This window comes from Manis pentadactyla, chromosome Y (assembly GCF_030020395.1).
Source record: "Manis pentadactyla isolate mManPen7 chromosome Y, mManPen7.hap1, whole genome shotgun sequence".
In the NCBI taxonomy this organism is placed as follows: Eukaryota; Metazoa; Chordata; class Mammalia; order Pholidota; family Manidae; genus Manis; species Manis pentadactyla.
Genome location: NC_080039.1, coordinates 24,895,568 through 24,922,363, shown reverse-complemented (window position 1 = coordinate 24,922,363; position 26,796 = coordinate 24,895,568). Strand labels below are relative to the sequence as shown.

The following is a 26,796-nucleotide window of genomic DNA, read 5'->3' as shown; positions in this document are numbered from 1 at the left end:
AAGGAACAAAACAGCAGCAGACTCACAGACTCCCAAAAAGGGACGAGCAATTACCAAAGGGAGGGGTTTGGGAAAAAAGGGTGGGGAGAGAGGGAGAAGGGCATTAAGGTGCATTGTAATTAGCACTCGCAGTATAGGTGGGTCATGGGCAAGGCAGTATAGCATGTAGAATGCAAGTAATGACTCTGTGGCATCTTACTACTCTAATGGACAGTGATTGCAATGGGGTGTGGTAGGTACTTGATAATATGAGTGAATGTTGAAATCATAATATTGCTCATGGGAAACCTTTAGAAGATTATGTATTAACGATAACCTTAATTTTAAAAAATTATTCAGCTTAATGAATTTTGTGGTTAGATTATTAAAATCTATCAACTTCCAACACATTCAACATTCCTGGTTCAGAATTGTCTCAGTGCAAATTGTACATATGTATGTCTCTTTGTTCAGTGTTTGTCTTTTTAACACAGGAACAGTAATGCACTGTATAGAGTGTTCTTCACTAGTTTTTCACTTAGTAATATATCTATCAGCGCATTAGATGTATTAGTAATAGATCTGTTTATTGGCTACATAATTTGCAGCTCACTGTGCTGTAAATCATGCAATCCATCTTCAAGATAGTGATTGATGGTTGTTTTGGTTTTATGGTAGGCAGAAAGGGATATGAAATGATCTACAGTTTTCACAAAACCTTTCCAATGCACTATACAGTTACATCCTGAGAATAAGACAGTGGGTATAAGCAAAGCAATTTTTCTTTTACTGTTTTATCAGCCGGCAAACAGATTCACTTGGAGGTTTTGACACTGTGATTTGGAATCATAACTAAGACTTAGAAAGCTATATGCCATTTTGATTTATTTTAAAGTTCTGATCCCAACGAATTAAAGGTACTTAAATGAAAAAGAAAACACAAATTTACTACTATACCATCTTAAATGACTTTCTGAGAAGAGTGTCACAGAATTAATAACAGTAAAACCATAGGCTCTGGTAAGGACGTACCTATGTAATGGTTAAGTGTTGAAATAAAAATTTAGAGTACTGTCTCAAAGTGGCTGAGGTAATGATTGAATATCCTAATATCATCATCATCATAGCATAGCTGCAAGTGGACTAAATTACTGCTTTCATGAGAATCCTTTTCTCCTTCTTCGTTAAGCTTGTGAAGCACTTACTAAGTGGGAGTACCTACCACCTGTTAGACCTCGCCCTCCAGAAGGATTTGTGGGCCTCAAAAATGCTGGTACCACTTGTTACATGAATTCTGTGATCCAGCAGTTATACATGATTCCTCCTATCAGGAACAGTATTCTTGCAGTTGAAGGCACTGGTAGTGATATAGATGATGACATGTTCAGTGAAGAGAAGCAGGACAACGAGGTAATTTTAATTATGAATTCTTTTTTATTTCCCTATATTTCAAGACCTTGACACCAGATACAGTTTTTCTCAGAGTATTGTGTTTCTTATAGAGTTTTTTGAATTACATTTGATATTAGGACAGTACTCTTAGCTACTATCTCTGATTTACTATACTTACCATCTTATAAAATGCAGTTGATAATCTTTATCACAACTTCTGTTGCTTTTTTAAAGCAGCAGCATTTCAATGTAATCATGTCTGCAGTCTGGTAGGTATATTTGGTATTTGTAAAATGAAAAACAATCACTTACAAATAATTGAAGTTTATTTTCATTCAACTTTTTAAGGTACATTATTCCATTTAATTTATTAACCTTGTGTATTATCAGTTCCATAGTCTGTGCTTATTCTTAGGATATTCTTAATATTTTTTTCAGATTACAATTTTCTCATAAGGAAGCAAATGCATTCGTTACTTTATATAATGCTACACAGTCTGTTAACAGTATTAGATAATAATAATAATCAGACTACCTACCAAGCATATTCCAGAGTAGAAAAAAGAAACACAAAAGTTAGATTTTCAGTTTTTAGAAGATCAGAGTACATATAACTCATGTGTCTCTTACAAATGGAAAACTTCTGAAGTTTCAGTTGTATTTATGTTGAAACTATTTTTATCTTTTATTTCCTTTATACAAGTTTTTCAGAATTCATAAAGGTGTAGAGAATATTCTAATTGTAGAAATGGTTCTTCCCTTATTCCTGTGTTTCTCTACTTTAATTGTAGTAAGTGGTTCTTCTGTTGTTATTACATTTCTGTAGCCAAAACTAGTTTGTTTCTCAAATTATATAGCTCATCAGTTAGATTCTGAAACACACATCTACTTTCACTCTTTTCAGATTTTATAAATAACACTATCCAGTCATTGGGTTTACCTTTTTAAGAATCTCCATATATGGTGACTATACCAGTACCTGGTTGAGGACCACTATTTGACAAAAAGATTTGAATTTAGATCCTATTTCAGTAGCACAGTTTAGTGCGACGGTACAAGGTTAAGGATAAATAGAGATCTCTCATCCTCTTGGCAAAAGGAGACTAATTCAGACAAAAGATGAAATTCGAAACTAGATATTCCACCTTTGCTACTCGACACCCTGTGCTTTTTGATTCTTCTAGTTGTCTGCCTATTTACTCTTTTTTATGAACTGTGAGCTTCTCAAAGGCAAATGTGATATTTACTTCTGTAAAGAAGGCCTCATAGCAGAGCAGAGATGTTCAGCGCTCTGTAAAGTAGTCAAATTCTGCTTTATAGAGAGGGCTTAAGAGCTTTAGAGCTTCGATTTATGCTGTTTATACCAGCAGTACTCTGAATGGCTGTACTTATCCAGTGTTAACAATTCTAATCATGTCACATAATTTAACTCATATAATCTATGAAGAATGCATTGTCTCTACATGAGAAATGTTGGAGAAAAACTATGGGAAGGTTAAATATTTTTGTTACCGAAAGTTCTATTTTTGTCTCTTTTGTCTGATGAGAAAGCATTCATTTGTCTCCAGTCCATTCTGGTCAACTAAATCTTTGATTGTTACATTATACTACGTCCAGTAGAGCATAACTCTACTGGAGGTAGTATATTTTAATAACTCTATTTTTTAATAACTCATCTGTGAAATTGTGATAAGCACCAATATTAGTAAGTTGAAAGTTCTGTGGTTTAGATATATGAGTACAAAATAATGCAGATCTTCCACTGTTTGTATCTGTCTCAGCTTCGCTCTACTTGTAAATTGAGGTTAGCTAATCAAATTATGTTCTTTGGTTTGTAGAGTAATGTTGATCCGCGAGATGATGTTTTTAGATGTCCTCAACAATATGAAGACAAACCAGCATTAAGTAAGACAGAAGATCAGAAAGAGTACAATATTGGTGTCTTAAGATACCTTCAGGTCATCTTTGGTCATTTAGCTGCTTCTCGTTTACCATACTTTGTGCCCAGAGGATTTTGGAAAGAGTTCAGGTAATTAATGGATAGATGTTAATTGTAGTTTCTCAAAATCTCAATATTTTAAACTCTCTTTTTTGTTTGAATATACTAACTTTAAAATACATGTTCAAACCCTCTTAGACTGTCCTCTTTCCTACAGCATAGAAAAAAATATTTGGATGTATATTTGGAGTTTTTTCTATACAATTACTCCAAAAGGAGGAGGAGAAAATTTTCACAGTAAAGAGAAGCAGTGTTCTTTACTTTAAGATATACTTAACTTTTTAATATGGAAAACCTGTGCATTGCACAAAAACAAAATACTAGAATATAGTCATCTGGATTCAACAGTTCTAAAGCAGATGTTAGACATTGTTTTTTATTCTTCATTGATGAGTGTAAGGTGCTTTTTTTTTTCTTTTTTTTTGATATCATTAATGTACATTTTCCTGAACAACATTGTAGTTTACTAGACTTCCCCTATTATCAACTGCTCACCAAATAACCCTTTACAGTCACCGTCCATCAGCATAGTAAGATGCTATAGAATCACTACTTGTCTTCCCTGTGTTATACTGCCTTCCCTGTGTCCCTCCCACTACATTACACATGCTAATCTTAGTGACCCTTTTTCCACCTTATCCCTCCCATCCCACCCATCCATCCCAGTCCCTTTCCGTTTGATAACTGTTAGTCCATTCTTGGGTTAGGTGAGTGTTGCTGCTCTGTTCCTTCAGTTTTTACTTTGTTCTGAGTATAAGGTTTTTTTAATAAGCATACCATAATATTGTTATCACACCTCAATAAAAATTCCTTAATATCACTGCACCCACGTCACTGAAATAAATTTACAGGATTGTTTAATTTTTTTTTTCTTAACACTATATTTACAAGCAGGCCCACGGTCCATTTATGGCAGGCAGTTGGCCAAAGTATTTTTGTTTTTTCTTTTGGTATCTTTAATCTACAATTACGTGAGGAACATTCTGTTTACTACACAGCTCCCTTCACCACGTCCCCCCCCACACCCCATTAAACTCTCTGTCCATCAGCGTACTGACATGCTATAGAGTCACTACTTTTCTTCTCTGTGTTGTACAGCCCTCCCCATGCCCCACCTCACATATTATAAATGCTAATCATAATCCCCCCTTATCCCTCCCTTCCCACCCATCCTCCCCAGTCCCTTTCCCTTTGGTAACTGTTAGGCCGTTTCTGGGTTCTGTGAGTCTGTTTCTGTATTTTGTTCCTTCAGGTTTTTCTTTGTTCTTATACTCCACAGATGAGTGAAGTCATTTGATACTTGTCATTCTCCGCCTGGCTTATTTCACAGAGCATAATACCCTCTAGCTCCATCCATGTTGTTGCAAATGGCAGGATTTGTTTTCTTCTTATGGCTGAATAATATTCCATTGTGCATATATGTACCACGTCTTCTTTATCCATTCCCTAGTGATGGACACTTAGGTTGCTTCCGTTTCTTAGCTACTGTAAATAGTGCTGCAATAAACATAGGGATGCATATGTCTTTTTCAAACTGGGATGCTGCACTCTTCGGGTAAATTCCTAGGAGTGGAATTCCTAGCTCAAATGGTATTTCTATGTTGAGTTTTGTGAGGAAACTCAACACTGCTCTCCACAATTGTTGAACTAATTTATATTCCCACCAGCTGTGTAGGAGGGTTCCCTTTACTCCACAAAGTCATCCACATTTGTTGTTGTTTGTCTTTTGGATGGTGGTGATCCTTACTGGTGTGAGGTGATACCTCATTGTGGTTTTAATTTGCTTTTTTCCTATGACTAGTGATGTGGAGCATCTTTTCATGTCTGTTGGCCATCTGAATTTCTTCTTTGGAGAACTGTCTGGCTCCTCTGAGATTGTTTTTTGATTGGATTATTTGCTTTTTGTTTGTTGACATGTGTGAGCTCTGTGTATGTTTTGGATGTCAACCCTTTATCGGATCTGTCATTTATGATGTTATTCTCCCATACTGTAGGATGCCTTTTTGTTCTATTGGTGGTGTCCTTTGCTGTACAGAAGCTTTACAGCTTGATACAGTCCCGCTTGTTCATTTTTGCTTTTGTTAACCTAGCCCGAGGAGATGTGTTCATGAAGAAGTTGTTCATGTTTATGTCGACGAGATTTTTGCCTATGTTTTTTCCTAAGAGTTTTATGGTTTTATGACTTACATTCAGGTCTTTAATCCATTTCCAATTTACTTTTGTGTATGGGGTTAGACAAGAATCCAGTTTCATTCTCTCACATGTAGCTGTCCAGTTTTGCCAACACCAGCTGTTGAAGAGGCTGTCATCTCCCCATTGTATGTCCATGGCTCCTTTATCGTATATTAATTGGCCACATATCCTTTTGGGTTATTATCTGGACCCTCTGTTCTGTTCCACTGGTCTGTAGGTCTGTTCCTGTGCCAGTGCCAAATTGTCTTGATTACTGTGGCTTCGTAGTAGAGCTTGCAGTTGGGGAGCGAGTTCCCCCCTCCTTTATTCTTCCTTCTCAGGATTGCTTTGGCTATTCAGGGACTTTTGTGGTTCCATATGAGTTTTAGAACTATTTCTTCCAGTTCGTTTTAGAATTCTTTTGGTATTTTGATAGGCATTGCATTGAATCTGTAGATTGCTTTAGGCAGAATGTCCATTTTGACCATATTCTTCCTAGCCAAGAGCATGGGATGAGTTTCCATTTGTTAGTGTCCTCTTTAATTTCTCTTAGGAGTGTCTTGTAGTTTTCAGGGTATAGGTCTTTCACGTCCTTGGATAGGTTTATTCGTGGGTATTTTGTTCTTTTTGATGCAATTGTGAATGGAATTGTTTTCCTGATTTCTCTTTCTGCTAGTTTGTCATTGGTGTATAGGAAAGCAACAGATTTGTGTGTAGTAATTTTGTATCCCGGAGCCTTGCTGAATTCATATATTAGTTCTAATAGTTTTGGAGTGGAGTCTTCAGGGTTTTTCACGTACAATATCATGTCATCTGCAAAGAGTCACAGTTTGACCTCTTTACCATTCTAAACACCGTGTATTTTTTTTGTTTTGTCTGATTGCCCTCAGCGAGGACGTCCGGAACTATGTTGAATAGCGGGGTAGAGTGGGCATCCCTGTCCTGTTCCCGATCTCCAAGGGAAGCCTTTCAGCTTCTCACTGTTACGTATGATGTTGGCTGTGGGTTTGTCATATGTGGACTGTATTATGTTGATCTACTTGCCCTCTCTACCCATTTTATTGAGAGTTTTATCGTGAATGGATGTTGAACTTCGTCATATGCTTTCTCAGCATGTATGGAGATGATTATGTGGTTTTTGTCCTGTTTGTTGATGTGGTGCATGATGTTGATGGATTTTCAAATGTTGTACCATCCTTGCATTGCTGTGATGAATCCCACTTGGTCATGGTGTATGATCAGCTTGGTGTATTTTTGAATTCGGTTTGCTAATATTTTGTTGAGTATTTTTGCATCTATGTTCATCAGGGATATTGGTCTGTAATTTTCTGTTTTAGTGGGGTCTTTGCTTGGTTTTGGTATGAGAGTGATCCTGGCTTCATAGAAAGAGTTTGGAAGTATTCCGTCCTCTTGTCTTTTTTGGAAAACTTTAAGGAGAATGGGTATTATGCCTTCCCTGTATGTCTGATAAAATTCTGCGGTGCATCCATCTGCCCCGGGGGTTTTGCTCTTGGGTAATTTTGATTACTGATTAAATTTCATTGCTGGTGATTAGTTTGTTTAGATTTTCCATTTCTTCCGTGGTCAGTCTTGGAAGGTTGTATTTTTCTAGGAAGTTGTCCATTTCTTCGAGGTTTTCTACCTTGTTATTGTATAGATCTTCATAGTATTCTTTAATAATTCTTTGTATTTCTGTGGGGTTGGGGTCCATTGTTATATTTCCTTCCTCATTTCTGATTCTGTTTATATGTGGAGATTCTCTTTTTCTCTTAAAAAGTCAGGTTAGCAGTTGATATTTTGTTTATTTTCTCAAAGAACCAGCTCTTGTTTTCATTGATTTTTCTATCCTTTTATTCTTCTCAGTTTTATTTCCTCTCTGTACTTTATTATGTCCCTCCTGCTGATTTTGGGCCTCATTTGTTCTTTTTCCAATTTCAATAATAGTGACTTTAGACTATTCACTTTGGATTGTTCTTCCTTCTTTAAACAGGCCTGGATTGTTACGTACTTTCCTCTTAGAACTGCCGTCGCTGCATCTCACAGAATTTGGGTCCTTGTGTTGTTGTCATTTGTCTCCATATATTGCTTGATCTCTATTTTAGTTTGGTCATTGATCCATTGATTATTTAGGAGCATGTTGTTTGGCCTCCATGTGTTGGTGGCCTTTTTGTTTTCTTTGTTCAATTTATGTCTAGTTTTATACCTTTGTGGTCTTATGAAGTTGTTTGGTAGAATTTCAGTCTTTTTGAGTTTACTGAGGCTCTTTTTGTGGCCTAGTATGTGGTCTGTTCTGTAAAATGTTCCATGTGCACTTGAGAAAAACATGTATCCTGCTGCTTTTGGGTGTAGAGTTCTGTAATGTCTATTAGGTCCGTCTGTTCTAGTGTGTTGTTCAGTGCCACTATGTCCTTACTTAATTTTTGTGTGGTGGAACTGTCCTTTGAAGGGAGTGGTGTGTTGACGTCTCCTAGAAAGAACGCATTGCATTCTATTTCCTCCATTAACTCTGTTAGTATTTCTTTCACACATGTTGGTGCTCCTGTATTGAGTGCATATATATTTATAATGGATATATATCCTCTTGTTGGACTGACCCGTTTACCGTTACGTAATGTCCTTCTTTATCTCTTGGTACTTTCTTTGTTTTGATGTCTATTTTGTCTGATACAAGTACTGCAACACCTGCTTTTTTCTCCCTGTTGTTTGCATGAAATATCTTTTTCCATCCCTTGACTTTTAGTCTGAGTATGTCTTTGGGTTTGAGGTGAGTCTCTTGTAAGCAGCATATAGATGGGTCCTGTATTTTTATCCATTCTATTACTCTGTGTCTTGACTGGTGCATTCAGTCTGTTTATATTTTGGTGCTTGTCAAAAGGTATGTACTTACTGCCATTGCTGGCATTAGATTCGTGGTTACCAAAGTTCAGGGGTAGCTTCTTCACTATCTTATCGTCTAACTTAACTCACTTATTAAGCTCTTATAAACACAGTCTGATAATTCTTTATTTCGCTCCCTTCTCATTCCTACTTCTCCATTCTTTACATGTTAGGTGTTTTAATGTGTACTGTTTTATGTTTCCTTTGACTGCATTTGTGCATAGTTGATTTTATTTTTTGCCTTTAGTTAGTATTTGGTTGGTCTGCTTTCCTTGGTGTGATTTTATTTTCTCTGGTGACATCTGTTTAGCCTTAGGAGTGCTTCCATCTAGAGCCGTCCCTTTAAAATACCCTGCAGATGTGGTTTGTGGGAGGCAAATTCTCTCAGCTTTTGCTTGATTGGCAATTGTTTAATCCCTCCTTCATATTTAAATGATAATCGAGCTGGATGCAGTATTCTTCGTTCAAGGACCTTCTGTTTCACTGCATTAAATATATCATGCCATTCTCTCCTGGCCTGTAAGGTTTCTGTTGAGATGTCTGATGATAGCCTGATGGCTTTCCTTTGTAGGTGACCTTTTCTGTCTCTCTGGCTGCCTTTAAAACTCTGTCCTTGTCCATGATCTTTGCCATTTTAATTATTATGTGTCTTGGTGTTGTCTCCGTTGGGTCACTTGCTTTTGGAGTTCTGTGGGCTTCCAGGGTTGGAGAGCCTATTTCGTCCCCCAGTTTGGGGAAGTTTTCAGCAATTACTTCTTCAAAGACACTTTCTTTCCCTTTTTCTCTCTTCTTCCTCTTCTGGTACCCCCCTTGTAATGCGAGTATTTTTCCGCTTGGATTGGTCACACAGTTCTCTTAATATTCTTTCATTCCTGGAGATCCTTTTATCTCTCTCTGTCTCTGCTACTCTGTATTCATGTTCTCTGCTTTCTGTTCCATTAATGGCCTCTTGCACCTCACCTAGTCTCCTCTTAAGGCCTCTATCGATTGTTTCATTTCTGTTATCTCCCTCCGGACTTCATCCCTTAGCTCTTGCATGTTTCTCTGCAGGTCCATCAGCATGGTTATGGCTTTTATTTTGAATTCTTTTTCAGGATGATTTGTTATATCTATCTCAGCAGGCCCTCTCAGGTTGTCTGACTGACTTTTGACTGGACAAGGTTCTTCTGCCTTTTCATGGTGATAAAAGTGGTCACAGGCAGGTGACACATGTGTCACCTGGGAGAAAACCAGGTCCCTTACTGCTTGCTGGTTGCCCTTCCCTCCTCTGCTGCCTGTGACAGTTATCCACACACTGGGAACAGGCTACAGGTTACTCCCCTGAGCCGCGGCGGGCAGGGCATCCCACAGCCCTGTTGGGGAGAGGCAGGCGAGCTGGGTGTGCTCTCATGCGAGTACGGCGCCCCTTTGCGCCTCTGCTTGCACCGGGCATCTGCTCGCCAGCTGCGGACCCTGGTCTGGCCTGCATGGCTGTGTGCTGGGAGGATGTTCTGGGTGGCTGCTGTAGGCGTGGTCACCTCCCAGCCTGCTCTGCCAGGCCCTCACATGAGGGGGAGTGCATGGCAGGCTGCTTATCGCCATGAGGGACTTTGGAGCTGCATTGCCACCCAGGGGTGAGGGTACCTGAAGTTCCCTGGGGTTCCCAGATGCTGGGCTGAGTGTGCGGAGATGATTCCATCCAGCTGTGAAGCTCCTGTCCCTTTCAAAAAGCACTCTTTTCTTTTGTCCCAGGAGTTCGGGCTGCGGGGAACCACTCGCAGATTTTACTTTTCTGTTCTCCTAATATCCAGCACAGCATGCAATGTGTGTCTGTGCTCGTGGTGTGGATTACCAAGGCTGGTTATTTAGCAATCCTGTGCTTCCACTCTGTCCAAACTCTGACCCCTTTCCTCCCGCTGGTGGGCTGGGGTCGGGGGAGCGCTTGGGTTCCATCCGGCCACGGCTTGTATCTCTCCCCCTGTTGTATTTTCAAATATATATATGGTTTTGGGAAGGGTTCTGCTGCCCTACTCACGCTGTCATCTTCCTCTCGAATCCAGAAGTTTTTTTTTTTATTATACAGATTTCTTTTTCCTTTCTTGTGTTGGTGCTGCAGCTTGGTTAGTTGGGATTTGAGTGTGGACTTTTGTTTGTTTGTTTGTTTGTTTTTGGTTCATTCTGTTGCTTTCGAGCTGTTTTGCAATTATCAATAAGGAAATCAGGTAGTTTGCCCTGGAAACTCTCTCACAGTCTGGATTTTCCTAATTGTAGTGCTCTGGTGTTCTGTATTATTTTATCTTTGCTCTGTTCCTGTATTTATTAGCTTTGCAGATAAAACATTCTGTCACAAATTTAACTCTGCCGCAGTAACAAGAAAGCAGCTATAGATAATATGTAAGTAAGTGAGGTATGGCTGTGTTTCAATAAAACTTTGTTCATGGACTTTGGAATTTGAATTCATACGATTTTCATTTGTCATGAAATAGTACCAGTTTGGCTTATTTTCAACCATTTGAACCTATATATAATACTATTCTTAGGTCTTGGGTGATTGTGGGCTTTATTTGGTTCAAAAGCTGTAGTTTTCATAGCCAGCCAATATCAAGATGCTTGACCACTTAAAGTATCATTTTATTTCCCATTTGGAATGGGCAAGAGTGCTTAATAGGTGGTGATTTTACTCTCTTGGAGAGATACAAAATGTCTTTTTGTGGTTTTGAGTCATTTAGTTACAGTTAGGTCCCCATTATTTTTTTCATTATGGTCAGAAATTGACATTGATTATCATCCGTGTATTAGATTGAATCTATAAGAGAAGCTTGCTGTCATCATTTACCCTTACTATGTAAATGTATAAGAACCAGGATACTTTTTAAGTCTTATTTTGTAAGTTTGTTAAGTAATCAAACACTGTTCTAGCATCCTCCTAAAATGACCAATAAAATTTTCTCTGTTTTTAGGTTTTTAAGCCTAAAAATCTTGACCTGGTTTCCTTTCTCTTGCAAATTTTGTCAACTCCTATCATGTGTCATGTCCAACTGTAACTACCAACTACCTAAGACTAAGAGCGTTACTGTAACTAGGAGAGCTATCTCTTCTTACTATATAAAAAAGGGCTACAGTCATTCACAGGAATTCAGAATGCTTTCTGCAGAATTACGATTGCAAGTGGATAAACGAAGGGATCAGCTGACATCTGGGGTCACGCTTTCTGTTGGATTCAGAGCAATACCCCTAATATATATACATAGATGTGAGCATTGTCACTTAAAGTTCTTTTGAACATCACAGATTTAGAAGTACAATGACCCCTATTCTCATCATTCGTTTCTATATTCCACAAGATGAACTATCAGTGTACATTTTAAGGATAATTTACATATATACAATGCTTCCTTCCAGATACAGGCCTTTCTGCTTCCAGTTCTGTCACCTGGTATAGACCTTTCTGTCTTTATCCTGTTTGTCTTGTCTCTGACTCAGGACTTTCTTCAGCATATTCCAGTCAACATTTCTGTTGTTGTTCTTCCAAATTGGTATACTATGAGATTTTATCTTAAACTCTTTCACGCGATTATGTGCATGTATTTAGATAGTAATTAGATAGTAATTAGATAGTAGAACCATAAATGCATGTTTGTATTTGTATCTTCATATGTCTACTTATAACTGGATATATAGATAAGTATAATTATGCTCCTGCCGAATCTTCATGTTTGTACTTAAATATATGTAGTTTTTTTGTCTCACAGATATTCTCTCCATATAAATGATGGCACTCACAATTTGTCTAGCACTTTTATATTACCTGCAATCCACTCACATAATAGCCTCTTCAGGGTTTTTTTCTTGTAACTCTTTAAAAGTATACAATAGTGGTGCAGGCTACATTCAAAATGTTTGTGTCATCATTACTGTCCAGTTTTAGAGTACTTTCATCACCCAAGAGAAGTCCCACAAGCCTGTTAAAAAGTTACTCTCCAATTCTCCCCTTTTTCCAACTTTGATAAAAGAAAGCTTAGTTTTCTCTATATATGAGTGAAAGAGAGAATATTGAAAGGCCCTGGAGACTGAGGCATCATGTTGAGAGAAACAAAGTGTCTATCTGAATATTTCATATAGAGCCACATAATATGTGGGCATTTTGGGGCCTGACCTCTTTGACTAAGCATGTTTATAGGGTGCCTCAACTTTCTGACATATATCAGAGCATCATTTCATGGCCAAATGATACCCATTGTATGGGTACCTCACATTTTGGTGATTCCTTCATCAGTTGATGGACACTTGGACGGTTTTTAGTGATTGTGAATAGTACATATGTCAGCATTCAGGATGTGTAGGTTTTTGTGTGGACTTAAGTTTACATTTGTCTCAGGAGTCAAGTTGCAGGGCCATATAGTAATTCTTTAACTTTTTGAGGAACCACCAAACTCTTCCATGTCCTCTGTATCATTTTACTTTCCCACCATCAAAGTATGAGGGTTGCATTTTTTTCAGCCAATATTAATACTATTCATATTTTTTCCCTTTTTTCATTCCCTGCTCTTGCCTTTCATATTATCCTTCTTTATAGATGTGAAGAGGTCTCACTGTGGTTTTAGTTTACAGTTTCCTAATGATTAACATAGTTGAACATCTTGTGTTTATTGGCTACTTAGTTTTGTTGTTGTTTTTAAGGGAAATACCTATTCACATACTTTCCCATCGTCTTTTTGTTACATTGTGAGAGATTTTGGGGCACTTATCATAATAGGCCCTAATAGATAAGTGATTTACAAATACTCTCTCACATTCTGTAGATGGTCTTTTCACTGTCTTAATGTACTTTAATGCACAAAGATTTTAAATATTGATGAAGTCTTTCTTATCAGTTTTTCTCTTGGTTTTATAATCTAACTCACTAATATTTTTGATAATCAACTGTATGTAACATAAACCTTGCTGTTTTCAGAAAGTGTTTTTAGGTGTACCGTTCAGTGACATTAAGCACATTCACATTTTGTTCTCCATCACCCATCTTCCTTCACAACATTTATTATCATCCAAAATTGAAACTCAGTGTGCATTAATAATAATCGCTCCCTTCACTGTGACTTTTATGTGTTGATTTTTGTTTCCTAAAACTTAGCTGAATTTGTTGCTGAATGAACAGGTTTTTTCGATCTTCAGGATTTCCAGTTTGAATGCCTTTATTCTTCTCTTGACAAAATAGTCTAGGTAAAAGTCCAGTGCTGTGCAGATACAAGGGAAGAAAGAAAGCAGGTCATCCTTGCCTTATTCCTGCTCTTAGAGAAAATCTTTCAGTGTTTTACCATTAGATCTTTACCTCACAACATGTCTATTAACACTGACTCAAACTGGATTAAATACCTAAACATGAGAGACAAAATTATAAAACTTTTAGAAGAGAACCTAGGGGAAAAGCTTTGTGACACTGAATTTGACTGATTTCTTGGTATGACACTAAAGGCACAGGAAACGACAGAAAGAAATAGTTGAAGAATCAAACATACATATCCCCTGAAAATGTTCTTCGACAGTGAAAGGGAAATAAGTACATTCTAAAGTAAATAGGAATTTGTGTGGAATTTCTCCACAACTCCTGCTCTAGAATTCTCAAAGGTCTGGTGACAGGGAAAATATTGCCAAGAGAAACTTGGAATTTCAAGAATATAGGAAGAGCCACAGATAGGTGAATTACTGGGTTTTTATAGAAGTCTACTTTGTTCTCAGATTTAACTTCTATAAATATTGCAACCAAAAATAACACCAGGTAAAGAAATCACTGAGTATGTATTGAAAAACCTTAGACATTTGTAATATAAAGGAAAAATTAAGGCAGTTTTATGGCTTTGAGGCTCTGTGTGTTACTTGAATATCAGAAGATAACCTCTGTGGAAAACCTAGAAGAAATGGACAACTTCCTAGAAAACTAAAGCCTTCCAACGCTGACCAAGGAAGAAACAGAAAATCTAAACAGACCAATTAACAGCAAAGAAATTGAATCGGTAATCAAAAAAATACACAAGAACAAAACACCTGGGCCAGATAGATTCACTGCGGGATTTTATCAGACATATGCATATAGAGAAGACATGATACCCATTCAAATTAAGGTTTTCCAAAAAACAAAAGGAGGGACTACTTCCAAACTCATTCTTTGAATCCAGCATCACTCTAGTACCAAAACCAGGCAAAGACACCACCAAAACAGAAAATTACAGACCAATATCCTTAATGAACATAGATGCAAAAGTACTCAAGAAAATAAGAGCAAACCAAATTCAAAAATACATCAAGATGGTCATACACCATGATCAAGAGGGATTCATCGCAGGGATGCAAGGATGGTACAACATTCAGAAATCCACGAACGTTCTCCACCACATGATAAAAAGAAGGACAAAAACCACATAATCATCTCCATAGATGCCGAAAAAGCATTTCACATCTATTCATGATAAAAACTCTCCACAAAATGGGTATAGAGGGCAAGTACCTCAACATAATAAAGGCCATATAGGACAAGCCCACAGCCACTATCATAGTTAACAGCGAGAAGCTGAAAGTGTTTCCTCTAAGATGAGGAACAAGACAGGGATGCCCACTCTCCCACTGTTATTCAACATAGTACTGTAGGTCCTAGCCATGGCAATCAGACAAAGCAAAGAAATTTAATGCATCCAAATAGGTAAAGAAGAAGTCAAACTGTCACTCTTTGCAGATGACATGATATTGTATATAAAAAAGCCATAACGACTACACTCCAAAACTACTAGAACAAATATCTGAATTCAGCAAAGTTGCAGAATACAAAATTAACACACAGAAATCTATTGCTTTCCTAGACAGTAATGATGAGCGAGCAGAAAATCAGGAAAACAATTCCATTCACAATTGAATGAAAAAGAAGAAAATGCCTAGGAATAAACCTAACCAAGGAAGTGAAAGACTTATACCCTGAAAACTGCAAGATGCTCTTGGCTAGGAAGAATTAATATTGTCAAAATGGACATCCTGCCCAAAGCAATATACAGATTCAGTGCAATCCCTATCCAAATACCAATAGCCAGCCTCCTTCAACAAACTGGAAGCAGTAGTGTTAAAATTCATAGGCAGCCACCAAAGACCCCGAATAGCTGAGGCAATCCGTAGAAGGAAGAGTGAAGTGGGAGGGATCTCGCTTCCCAACTTCAAGCTCTACTACAAAGCCACAGTAATCAAGACAATTTGGCACTGGCACAAGAACAGACCCACAGACCAGTGGAACAGGATACAGAGTCCAGACGTTAACCCAAACGCATGTGGTCAACTAGTGTATGATAAAGGAGCCATGGACATACAATGGGGGAAATGACAGCCTCTTCAATAGCTGGTGTTGGCAAAACTGGACAGCTACATGTAAGAGAATGAAACTGGATCACTGTCGAAGCGCATACACAAAAGCAAATTCGAAATGGTTTAAAGACTTGAACGTAAGTCATGAAACAGAAAAAAACAAAAGCAAAAATCTCTTGGACAAAAACAGGAGCAACTTCTTCATGTACATATCTCCCCAGGCAAGGGAAACAAGCAAAAATGAACAAGTGGGACTATATCAAGCTGAAAAGCTTCTGAACAGCAAAGGACACCACCAGTAGAACAAAAAGGCATCCTACAGAATGGGAAAACATATTCATGAATGACAGATCTGATAAAGGGTTGACATCCAAAATATATAGAGAGCTCACGCGCTTCAACAAAAAGCAAACAATCCAATTAAGAAATGGGCACAGGATCTAAACAGACAGTTCTCCAAAGCAGAAATTCAGATGGCCAACTGACACATGAAAAGATGCTCCACATCGCTAGTCATCAGAGAAATGCAAATTAAAACCACGATGCGATATCACCTCACACCAGTAAGGGTCACCACCATCCAAAAGACAAAGAACATCAAATGTTGGTGAGGTTATGAAGAAAGGGGAACCCTCCTACACTGCTGATGGGAATGTAAGTTAGTTCAACCATGTGGAAAGCAGTATGGAGATGACTCGAAAAGCTCAAAATAGAAATACCATTTGACCCAGGAATCCCACTAATAGGAATGCTGCAACCCAGTTTGAAAAAGACAGATGCACCCCTATGTTTATTGCAGCACTATTTACAATAGCCAAGAAATGGAAGCAACCTAAGTGTCCCATCAGGAGATGAATGGATAAAGAAATGGGGTACATACACACAATGGAATATCATTCAGCTGTAAGAAGAAAACAAATCCTACCATTTGCAAAAACGTGGATGGAGCTAGAGGGTATTGTGCTCACTGCAATAAGCCAGGCGGAGAAAGACAGGTACCAAATGATTTCACTCATCTGTGGAGTATAAGAACAAAGAAAAAAAACTGGAGAGCAAAACAGCAGCAGACTCACAGAACCCAAAAATGTACTAACAGTTACCAAAGGGAAAGGGACTGGGGAGGATGGTTGGGAAGAGAGGTATACGGGGGGAAAAAGAACAAAAGGGGGCACTATGATTAGCATGTATAATGTGAGGGTGCATGGGGAGGGCTGTACAACACAGAAGACAAGTAGTGATTCTCCAGCATCTTACTACGCTAATGGACAGTCACTGTAATGGGGTAGGTGGTGGGGTACTTGGTGAAGGGGGAGCCCAGTAAACATAATGTTCCTCATGTAATTGTAGGTTAGTGATAGCAATAGTAACAAAAAACAAAATCCCTCAGCCAGGTTGATCAGTATTCTGATTATTCTGAGCTCTATCACCATAGGTTCATTCTACATGTTTTAGAATTTCATAGAAAGGATCATATAATATGTACTTCTTGTGATTTACTTATTTGGCTTTTGTAGGTTTTTAAAGCAGCTTTTATTGTATTATAAAATACACAACATAAAATTTAGCATTTTAGCCATAAAAAAAAGATACCGTCTGTATATGTTCTAAAAATAATTCTTAAGGCTGCCATATTTAAAAATCAAACAGAAAGATACATAGGCAAAAAGCCAACAGATGCATTGAAACTGAATGTTAAAATATAATTAATACATAAAAGGGCAGAAAGAAAAATTCCTCATCTACAAACAGCAAAAGAATGACATGTGCTTAAATTCGGTTAAATCAGTACTATGTAAAATGTAAATTAGTCCAATTGAAAGACATTGATTGTCCAGATTAGATTAAAAATAATTTCTGTGCTCTCTCCATGAGACCCCGTTTAAATAGAATGCTATAGATTAAACGTTAAAGGGATTAAAGCACACAATGCATATCACAACACACACATCGGATTGATAATATTTAAAAAATGACAATACCAAATGTTGGGTAGGATGTAGAAAATCTCGGACACCTGTTGTGGGTGTGAGTAGAAAATACCATAGCCACTCTGGAAAGCAGTATTTTACAAAATTGAATATTCACTAAGTATACAATACAGCAATTGCAGTTATTAAGATTTATGCCAGAGAAAACAATACTTAGGCTCACACCAAAATTTCTACATGAATGTTCATACAGTTCTGAATAGATGAACAGGCTGGAAACAATTATGTTCTTCTACAACTCAGGTTAGTCAAACTGGTGTAATGGTGTTACATTGAAAAGGTTCAGTGGATTTCAGCAATATGCTTATGCTGAGTAAAAAGAACTAACTACAAAAGTCATATACTCTGTAATAGTCCTTTTTTTTTTTTTTACTGACGTCTAGTGGGTATACAATCTTGTATTAGATTCAAGTATACGACACAGTGGTTCACCAGTTACCCACATGATTAAATTGTTTACCCCACCAGTGTGGCTACTATCTGTCTACCTAGAAAGACATCGCAGAATCATTAGCTGTATTCACCATGCTCTTCTACCATCCCTGTGACCAGCTTGTGTTATGATTGAGAATTGTTGTGTCCCTTTATCTCCTTCACCTTCCTCACTCACCTACCCCAACCCCTCCCCCATGGTAAACACCAGTCACTTCTTACTGTGAGTCTACTGCTGTTCTCGTAATTTTGTTTTGGTTTTAGATTGAGCAAGTAAGTGAAATCATATGATAGTTATCTTACTTTGCCTAGCTTATTTCACTGAGCATAACATCCTCTAGGTCCAGCCATATTCTCGCAAATGACCCAAATTATTGCAGGATTTCTTTCTTTTTGAATGGCTGAATGTGTTCATGGACACTTTGGTAGCTTACATACACATCTTGGCTGTTGTAAGTAATGTGGCAGTAAACATAGGGGCTCGTATGTCTTTCCAAATCAGGGTTTTTGTTTTCCTTGGGTAAATTCCTATATTTGGAATTCCTGGGTTAAATGGTATTTCTGTTTTAGTTTTCTCAGGAAACTCCACACTGCTTTCCTGCACTAACTGACATTTCACCAACAGTATAGAAGAATTCCCTTTTCTCTGCATCTCACCAACACTTGTCATTTCTTGTCTTTTGGTTAGTGGCCATTCTGAGTGGTGTGACGTAGTTCTCATTGTGGTTTTGAGCGCATTTCACAGATGATTAACTAAAAATATAGAGCATCTTTTCATATACCTGTTAGCCATCTTTATTTTTTGTTGGGGAAATGTCTATTCGTGTCTGCATTTTTTTTATTGGGTTATTTGATTTTTTGTCTTCTTCTGGTACCCCTATAATGCAGGTATTGTTCTGTTTCAATTGGTCACACAGTTCTCTTAGTATTCTTTCATTCCTGGAGATCCTTTTATCTCTCTCTGCATCAGCTTCTCTGTGTTCCTGTTCTCTGTTTTCTAGTTCATTGATGGTCTCTTGCATCTCGTCCATTCTGCTTTGAAGTCCTTCCAGAGACTGTTTTATTTCTGTATTCTCCCTCCGTAGTTCTTGCATATTTCTCTGCAAGTCCATCAGCATGGTTATGACTTTTGTTTTGAATTCTTTTTCAGTTAGATAGGTTAAATCTATCTCCCCAGGTTCCCTCTCAGGGGAAGAAGTCTAAGATGTCTGGGTTAGTCTTGTCTGGATCGAGTTTTTTTGCCTTTTCATGTTGATAGGCACAGTGGTTATGCTATTGACTCGACTGTCAGCTGGGAGAGCCAAGAATCTTTCCACTCGCTCCTGGCCTTTCTTTACTGGGACAACTGCGACCCCTAGTGGCTTGTGTTGGGCAATTGCGTGTAGACTGGGTCTCTGTATCTTGCCCGGCCCGTATGGAGAAAGCTCCCTTGCTGTGGGCGTGGCCAGCCTCAGGCCGCTGCTCTGCTATGGCGGGGCCTCGGAGGGGTAGTGGACGGGGGGCTGTTTGGCTGTTTACCTTCGTGAAGGGTCTCAGAGCTGTTGCCCAGGGGCTTAGTGCGCCCGGAGTTCCTTCGCTTTTCTTTGTCCCAGGGGTGCCGGCTGCAGGACCCGCTCACAGGTCTTACTGTCCTGCTTCCCTAGTTTACAGCACCCCACGCATGCACTGTATGTCTGCACTCTGGTGCGGATGGCTGGGGCTGGGTGCGTAGCAGTCCTGGACTCCCTCTCGCTCCCCGCTCCAACTCCTCTCCTCCCGCCGGGAGCTGGGGTGAGGGGCCTGAGGTCCCGCCGGGCTGCGTCTTGTATCTTACCCCTTTCCCCAGGCGCTGGGTTCTCGCAGGTGTGGTTGTAGTCTGGCTGTTGTCCTGTGTCTTCTGGTCTCTCTTTTAGGGATAGTTGTATTTGTTGTATTTTCAAAAATATATATGTTTTTGGGAGGAGATTCCCACTGTCATACTCACACCGCCATCTTGGCTCCTCCTCTCTATTTGATTTTTTTGGTGTTGAACCTTATGAGTTCTTTATATATTTTGGATGTTAACCCCTTATTGTTTGGATTGTTTCTGAATCTGCTCCCCCATATTGTAAGCTGCCTTTTTTGTTCTGCTGTTGGAGTCATTTGCTATACAGAAGCTACCAGATGGCTCAGCAGAAATTTTACAGGCCAGAAGGCAGTAGCATGAAACATCCAGTTATTAAAACAGAGAACCTTCAACCAAGAGTCCTCTCTCCTGCAATGCTATCGTTCAGAATTAAAGCACGGATTAAATATTTCCTAGATAAATGAAGTTGAAAGAATTCATCACCACTAAACTGGCCTTAACAGAGTATGTCAAAGGGACTTTTTATAGATACAAGTGTTCTGAAGGCTAAGTATTTTTATCTAAACTCGTAATAAAGGTAGTAGACCCATTACTATCCAAGCAAGTCTGAAATGAAAAAGAAAAAAGGAAAACCCAAAAGTAGTAAAATCTAGAATATGTAATATCAGTCAAGGGATACACAAAAAATGCAGATGACAACATCTAATATATAAAATGTAAAGGGAGGAGGAAGAAAAAAGTACTTTTAGAATATGTTTCATACAGAGCACTCATGAACTTAATGTAAACCATTACACAGTTAGGAAGCTACCCTTGAACCTCTGGTAATCACAAACCTAAAGCCTGTAATAGTTACAGAAAAGATTACAAAAGAGAAATACAGTCACCACACCAAGGAAAACCATCAAATAACAAGAGAACAGTATAAGAGAGAAAAAAGGAACAGAGAGGAGGTATGAAAACAACTAGAGAACAGTTACTAAAATGGCAGTAAAAATTCAAAGAGTGCGTAAGAGAGAAAGAAACAAGAGCTGTTTATATGCTGCCTACCGGAGACCCATCTCAGACCCAAAGGCAGACTGAAAGTGAAGGGATGGAAAAAGATACATCACAGAGAAAAAAGCAGGAGTGGCAGTACTTGTATCAGACTAAGTAGATTTCAAGACCAAAAAAGTAGCAGACAAAGAAGAACATTGCATAATGATAAAGGGCTCAGTCCAACAGCATATAACCATTATAAATATGTATGCACTATTCAGCCATAAGAAAGAAAGAAATCCTGCCGTTTGCAACAACATGGATGGAGCTGGAGGACATTATGCTCAGTGAAATAAGCCAGGTGGGAAAAGAAGTGCCAGATGATTTTCCTCATTTACGGAGTATAGCAACGAAGCAAAACTGAAGGAACAAAAAATAGGTTACCAAAGGGGGGAGGGGTGTGGGAGGGCTGGTGGGGAGGGAGGGAGAAGGAGATTCAGGGGTATTATGTTTAGTACACGTGGTGTGGGGGATCACGGGGAAAACAGCGTAGCACAGAGCAGGCAAATAGTGATTCTGTGGTATCTTACTACACTCATGGACAGTGACTGCATTGGGGTAAGGGGGGACTTGCTAATAAGGGTAAATGTAGTAACCACATTGTTTTTCATGTGAAACCTTTGTAAGAGAGTATATCAATAAAACCTTAATAAAAAATTTAAATAAGTAAATAATAAATATGCACCAAATACAGGAGCGCCTAAATATTTTTTAAAATACTAACAGATATAAGGGGGATATAGATCATAACACTTCATCTTAGGAGACTTTAACATATCACTCACATCAATAGATAAACTAAACAGAATGAATAAGGACATAGAGGCACTGAACAACACACTTGATCAGATGGACTTAGCAGATACTTACATAATATTCCACCCAAAGGAGCAAGATACACATTTTTGTCAAGTGTACAAGGAATGCTCTTGAGAAAATACCACATAGTAGGCCACAAAAAGAACCTTTATACATTCAGAAAGTTTTAAATTTTATCAAGCAGCTTCATAGCCCACAATGGTATGAAACTAGAAATAAATTACACAACAAAGACAAGCCCACAAACACATGGGGGCTAAACAGCATACTTCAGAGTAATCATGGTTCAGTGAACAAATTTAAACAAATCAACTGCAAGACATAGTAACTGCACTAGTCAGGGTGCAAATTAATAATATGGGTAACTCTTCAGCCACTGTGTTGTATACTTAAAACCAATATAAGATTTGTGCCAACTGAACTTCAAAAAAAAATACAAAAAGCAAATGACAAATATGGGCAGAAGTTCTGTAGGCCCTTTTTGCAGCATGGGGATCTCTTGTCATCTTGTCGTATGTGTGATGGGTCAAAATATTTAGTATGAGAAAGAGGGTTTGGAGTGCTTGAAACATAAACTTTCAGTTTTTAATATCCCATCTCTTGTCAGTCTTAATAAGATTTCTTCCTCTTCACTGGTTATATTTTTGTCTTCTCTGTGCCAGCAGGTATTGGCCCACAGTGTTACTACAGGCAGCACTGTAGATGTTCTAGCCACCTATTCATAAGCGGCTGGAAAGGACAAAAAAATCTGCTCACTGAGCTTATTTTTCAAAAAACATCGATATATAATCAGGTGATTCAAACAGCTATTTTGCAACAAGTACTACCGATTGATAACATTTATGGAATACTTAACTATATGCCAAACTTTGCTCCAAACACTTCTGTGTATTAATTCACTAAATTGTTACAGCGCAGTGAAGTAGATGTTGTTAATATGTCCATTCTGTAGGTTAGGAAATTAATATGTCCATTCTGTAGGTTAGGTACTGAGAACTTAAGTACATTCTCAATTAAGAGGTTGAGAAATGTCAAATGGAGCAAAGTTTCAGATCAACAGGAGAACTCCCTTAATTCCATCTGCTATGCTGTACTGTTTTGCCTATTTTAATACCTTGACAAGCCTGGTTCTTTCCCTAGACTGGATATCCTAGGCTTTCTGAGCTGAAAAGGAATTTATAAAGCTGAGCCACAGTGTCAGCTCATTGATTTGGAATTTGGGGCTCAGAGAGCTGAGGTGACTTTCCCAAGATTTCACAACTTTTTGAATGCAGACCTAAGCTCTGCATCCTTTCTCTTAATCAGGCTGTGTTTTTCATGTCACTTTTCATTTCCAAAGTAACATAAAATCATAGTGTTGATATCTCCTTCCATTTTACAGAAGAGAAAACTTTTTTTTTTTACTTGATCCCATGTCCTTGTTAAGTCCTTATTGCTAGAATTGGCTGCTCTGGGATTTGTGCTTTTGGAGGCCTGCAACTTTGTTTGCCCGTAGTATCTGGCTACACCTTGATATAGGTAACAGCTGTTATCAGCTATTCGTATTTTCAGTCACTAGGGTATTTGGCTGTAGTTACTTCCTGAGCTCATGGAGACAACCTTGACTGAATCACTTACGACACATTCTAATCACAACAAAGCACCTTATTCTACCAAAGTCATTCCTTTTGAAAGTGTTCCAGCTTTATCAGCAGACAGGCATCAAATGGCAATAGAAAAACTGGAAACAGACATCATAATTAGACTGGTAAATTGAAAGAACAGAGTGATTTAGCAGTGATGGAATATTTGGCAAATAATTTTTCATCTGGCCTCATCCCAACTCTTGCAAGTGAAGAATCTTCTGAGAACTGTTTGAAATGGTGGAACCGCAATTAAGCCCTTGGTCATTCACAGATAGGAAGCAGAAACAAGTACAGTTGCTAGAAAGGCACTAAGGGATTGCAGTGGAAACAAACCTGTTAAAAACCGCATAAAATGAGCACTTGAAGTACAAAAGAAGGAAGATAACCGTCACTCCAGCCTTCTGAGCCTTTTGTTAAAGTGAGAATTCGGTCTCCTAAGAAAAAGTCTTCCAGTAATCACTTCAGGAAGCCCCATTACTACAGTGTGGATGGCTAATAAGAAAAACAAAGCAATTTTTTCTTGCCACATTATTCTAGCAGGTACAGTTCCATTTTAAACAAGAAGCCACTGTTGTTTTCAGGAGTCATCGATGACTTAGACCATGAAGGGCTAGTTCTGCTGGGGTAGGGATGGGGGAAATCAGGTTGCTACTTTTCACGTTAGCCTTCGGATCCAGTAGCTCTCATCATCTTCACGTTTATGACTAGCACCCCCAAGAAGTTTACGCAGGTTTCAAAAGGAGAGCGATTTCCTTACTATAAATATTTCAAATCCTCCAAACCTGGAAGAAAATTTAGTTATTATGTGGTACTATAGCTCTTTCTAAGTAAAGTTATTTTTCAGATAAGTGTGGTGGGAAAAGAGATGCAATCACTCGTACAAGAAAAACTGGAAGAACTAAGTTAAATATCTTTGAAAGCACTATTTTGACTGGATACTGTAAAGGTTTAAAAAACAGTTGGTTTTAAGAAATTAAAGAATACGGAATGCTCTGACTACTGACATGGTATAGTAAATTTGGCAGGATGAACTGAGATATATGGTTTGGCGTCTTCCTTGTAGTGACCATTATACAACTGTCTTCATTTGGTGAAAGTGACATACTAGATCGCATACTGTGCTCCAAAAAGATTGAATGTTACTGTATGTAAATTGTAAGTTAATTTTTTTAATAAGCAGGTTTTAGGATTATGAAGGCACATTATGCACACACAGTCAATAAACCTTAGTAAACTCAACATTTTGCTATGTCTTTTGCTAAAAATATAGTTCTAGTTCTATTCTTGTATTCTGTAAATATTAAACATGAACATAAAATATAAAATGTTACTAATACCTCCAGTATGACCGGGTTTTTTTTAGCAGCACTCATTTTCATTTTGTGTACACACACGTGGTATTGTTTTTCAGTATTGGTTGGCCTAAGTTTCAAATCCACTCACTCTAGAATCAGATGTACCTGTCTCTCTCAATTTGAAAAAAATCACTCTGTTTATATCATTGTCATTTTCATTGTTAATGAAAAGTAAAATATGAATATTCTGGGGATGTAAAGTGCTGTTTTATTCCATCTTCTTCTTAGGCTTTGGGGTAAACTTATTAATCTACGTGAACAATATGACGCCGTAGAGTTTCTTCATTGTTTGGTGGATAGTTTAGATGAAGCTTTAAAAGCTTTAGGACATCCAGCTATGTTAAGTCAAGTCCTAGGAGGTTCCTTTGCTGATCAGAAGATTTGCCAAGGCTGTCCACATAGGTAAGTGCTAATTAACATTTTTAGTATGTGCTTTTTATTGTAGTCTTTAATAAAATTTTTACTAGTTCTTAACTGTATGAAAGCAGGCTATGGCAATTATCACTAACTGCCTAGGACTGTGAATGAATTACATCTCTGTGTTTTAATTTTTAGCACTCTGTTCTTTGTTTCTTCCTTTTCAGTAACATTTGCTTCTGTTTTCTAAGGAGGTTCATTGACTTTTTAACTACTTTATCATATGTTCTTATTTGCCTTGTCATATCCTAGTGTATAACATAGCATTTTCCATAAATCTGCAGTTATTACTTATAACTATATTTCCCTGTTGTGTTATATTAAAACTATAATTGAAATATCTTAAATACAGTATGTGTAGAAAATAACTGGCATGTCTGGAGCATAATTTCTGGTAGCAATTTAAAAGTCAACTTTTTAAATTACAAAAAATTTCTATGTATTCTTGTCATTCTTGAGATGGTTGGATATGTTTGCATCAAAAAATTTAGCAAGAGTTGAGAAGACATTCTGTGTTTTGGAGTAAATAGAGAATTCGGTTCACTAATCATTGCTAATAAAAAATAAATAAATTAAATAAATAAATAAATGTAACTCAGTAATAAGAGTCCCGTTCACAGAGTTCATTGGTGGACAGACACTTTTATTGTGTAGAAGTTTTATTGTTAAACAAAGTAATAGAGAAATCGGTTCACTAATCATTCCTAATGAAAATAAATAAATAAATAAAATAAATAAAAATAAAAATAAATAAAGAAATACATGTAACTCAGTTATAAGAGTCCCGTTCACAGAGTTCATTGGTGGACAGACACTTGTATTGTGTAGAAGTTTTACTTTGGCACTTGTTATGTTCATACAATGTTTTGAAATCCTTCTCATGAAAATAACCACAAAAGTATGGTGTCTTCTACAACCCAGTAGAAGTAATGTTGAGTCATCCTTTTTACTTTATAGACATTAGTTGGGTGTGAGTGGAAGAGCGAGTTCTTTTGAAGATGTAGAAATGATTTTGGGAAAAATAATACTACATAAATGAAAATTCTTTATCATGTTAGTTAACATTCATTTGGAAGATGGGAGACTCACTCACCTAATTTGACCAACTTTTGGTCCTTACGAAAGATATTTTGCATTAGGTGGACAATAAAAACTATCCAACTCTTTGTCCCCTTATCCTATTAGTAGTCAGTTTTTTATTCAATTGTCAAATTACTTCTAAATTTTTATTGCTTTACTCTGCTAAGTGAAAATACTCAAACTATAAATTACATACACTTCCAGCTAAACTTTTCTTACTTTAGGATTATACAAGATTCCCATGTTTTTTAATGTAACAGAGCATTGATGTGTTTTTCTAGAGCACCCTTTAAGTTTTATAGAAGAAACCGTCAATCCCATTTATCTTTTAAGACTTCCTTTTCCTCCTCTGGGCTGGTTTCTGTCATAGTAACAGTATGTATAATATGCCATTCAAAAATAGTTCTATTAGTATACTTTTTTCTTTTTCTCTTTCTGAATTACAATGTTTGTAATCTAGGTTACATACTATAAATCT

At 37.6% G+C, this 26,796-nt stretch overlaps 1 protein-coding gene across 3 annotated transcripts in view; it reads left to right on the top strand.

The window, feature by feature from the left end:
- The window catches only part of LOC130682132 (probable ubiquitin carboxyl-terminal hydrolase FAF-X), a 165,586-nt gene that overhangs the window by 121,475 nt on the left and 17,315 nt on the right, over nt 1–26,796 (top strand). For all 3 annotated transcript variants that reach the window (XM_057496272.1, XM_057496274.1, XM_057496271.1), the window contains 3 exons: nt 1,169–1,389; nt 3,210–3,400; nt 25,050–25,223. In XM_057496272.1, the coding sequence (XP_057352255.1) occupies nt 1,169–1,389; nt 3,210–3,400; nt 25,050–25,223 (586 nt within the window). The remainder of the gene's footprint in view (nt 1–1,168; nt 1,390–3,209; nt 3,401–25,049; nt 25,224–26,796) is intronic.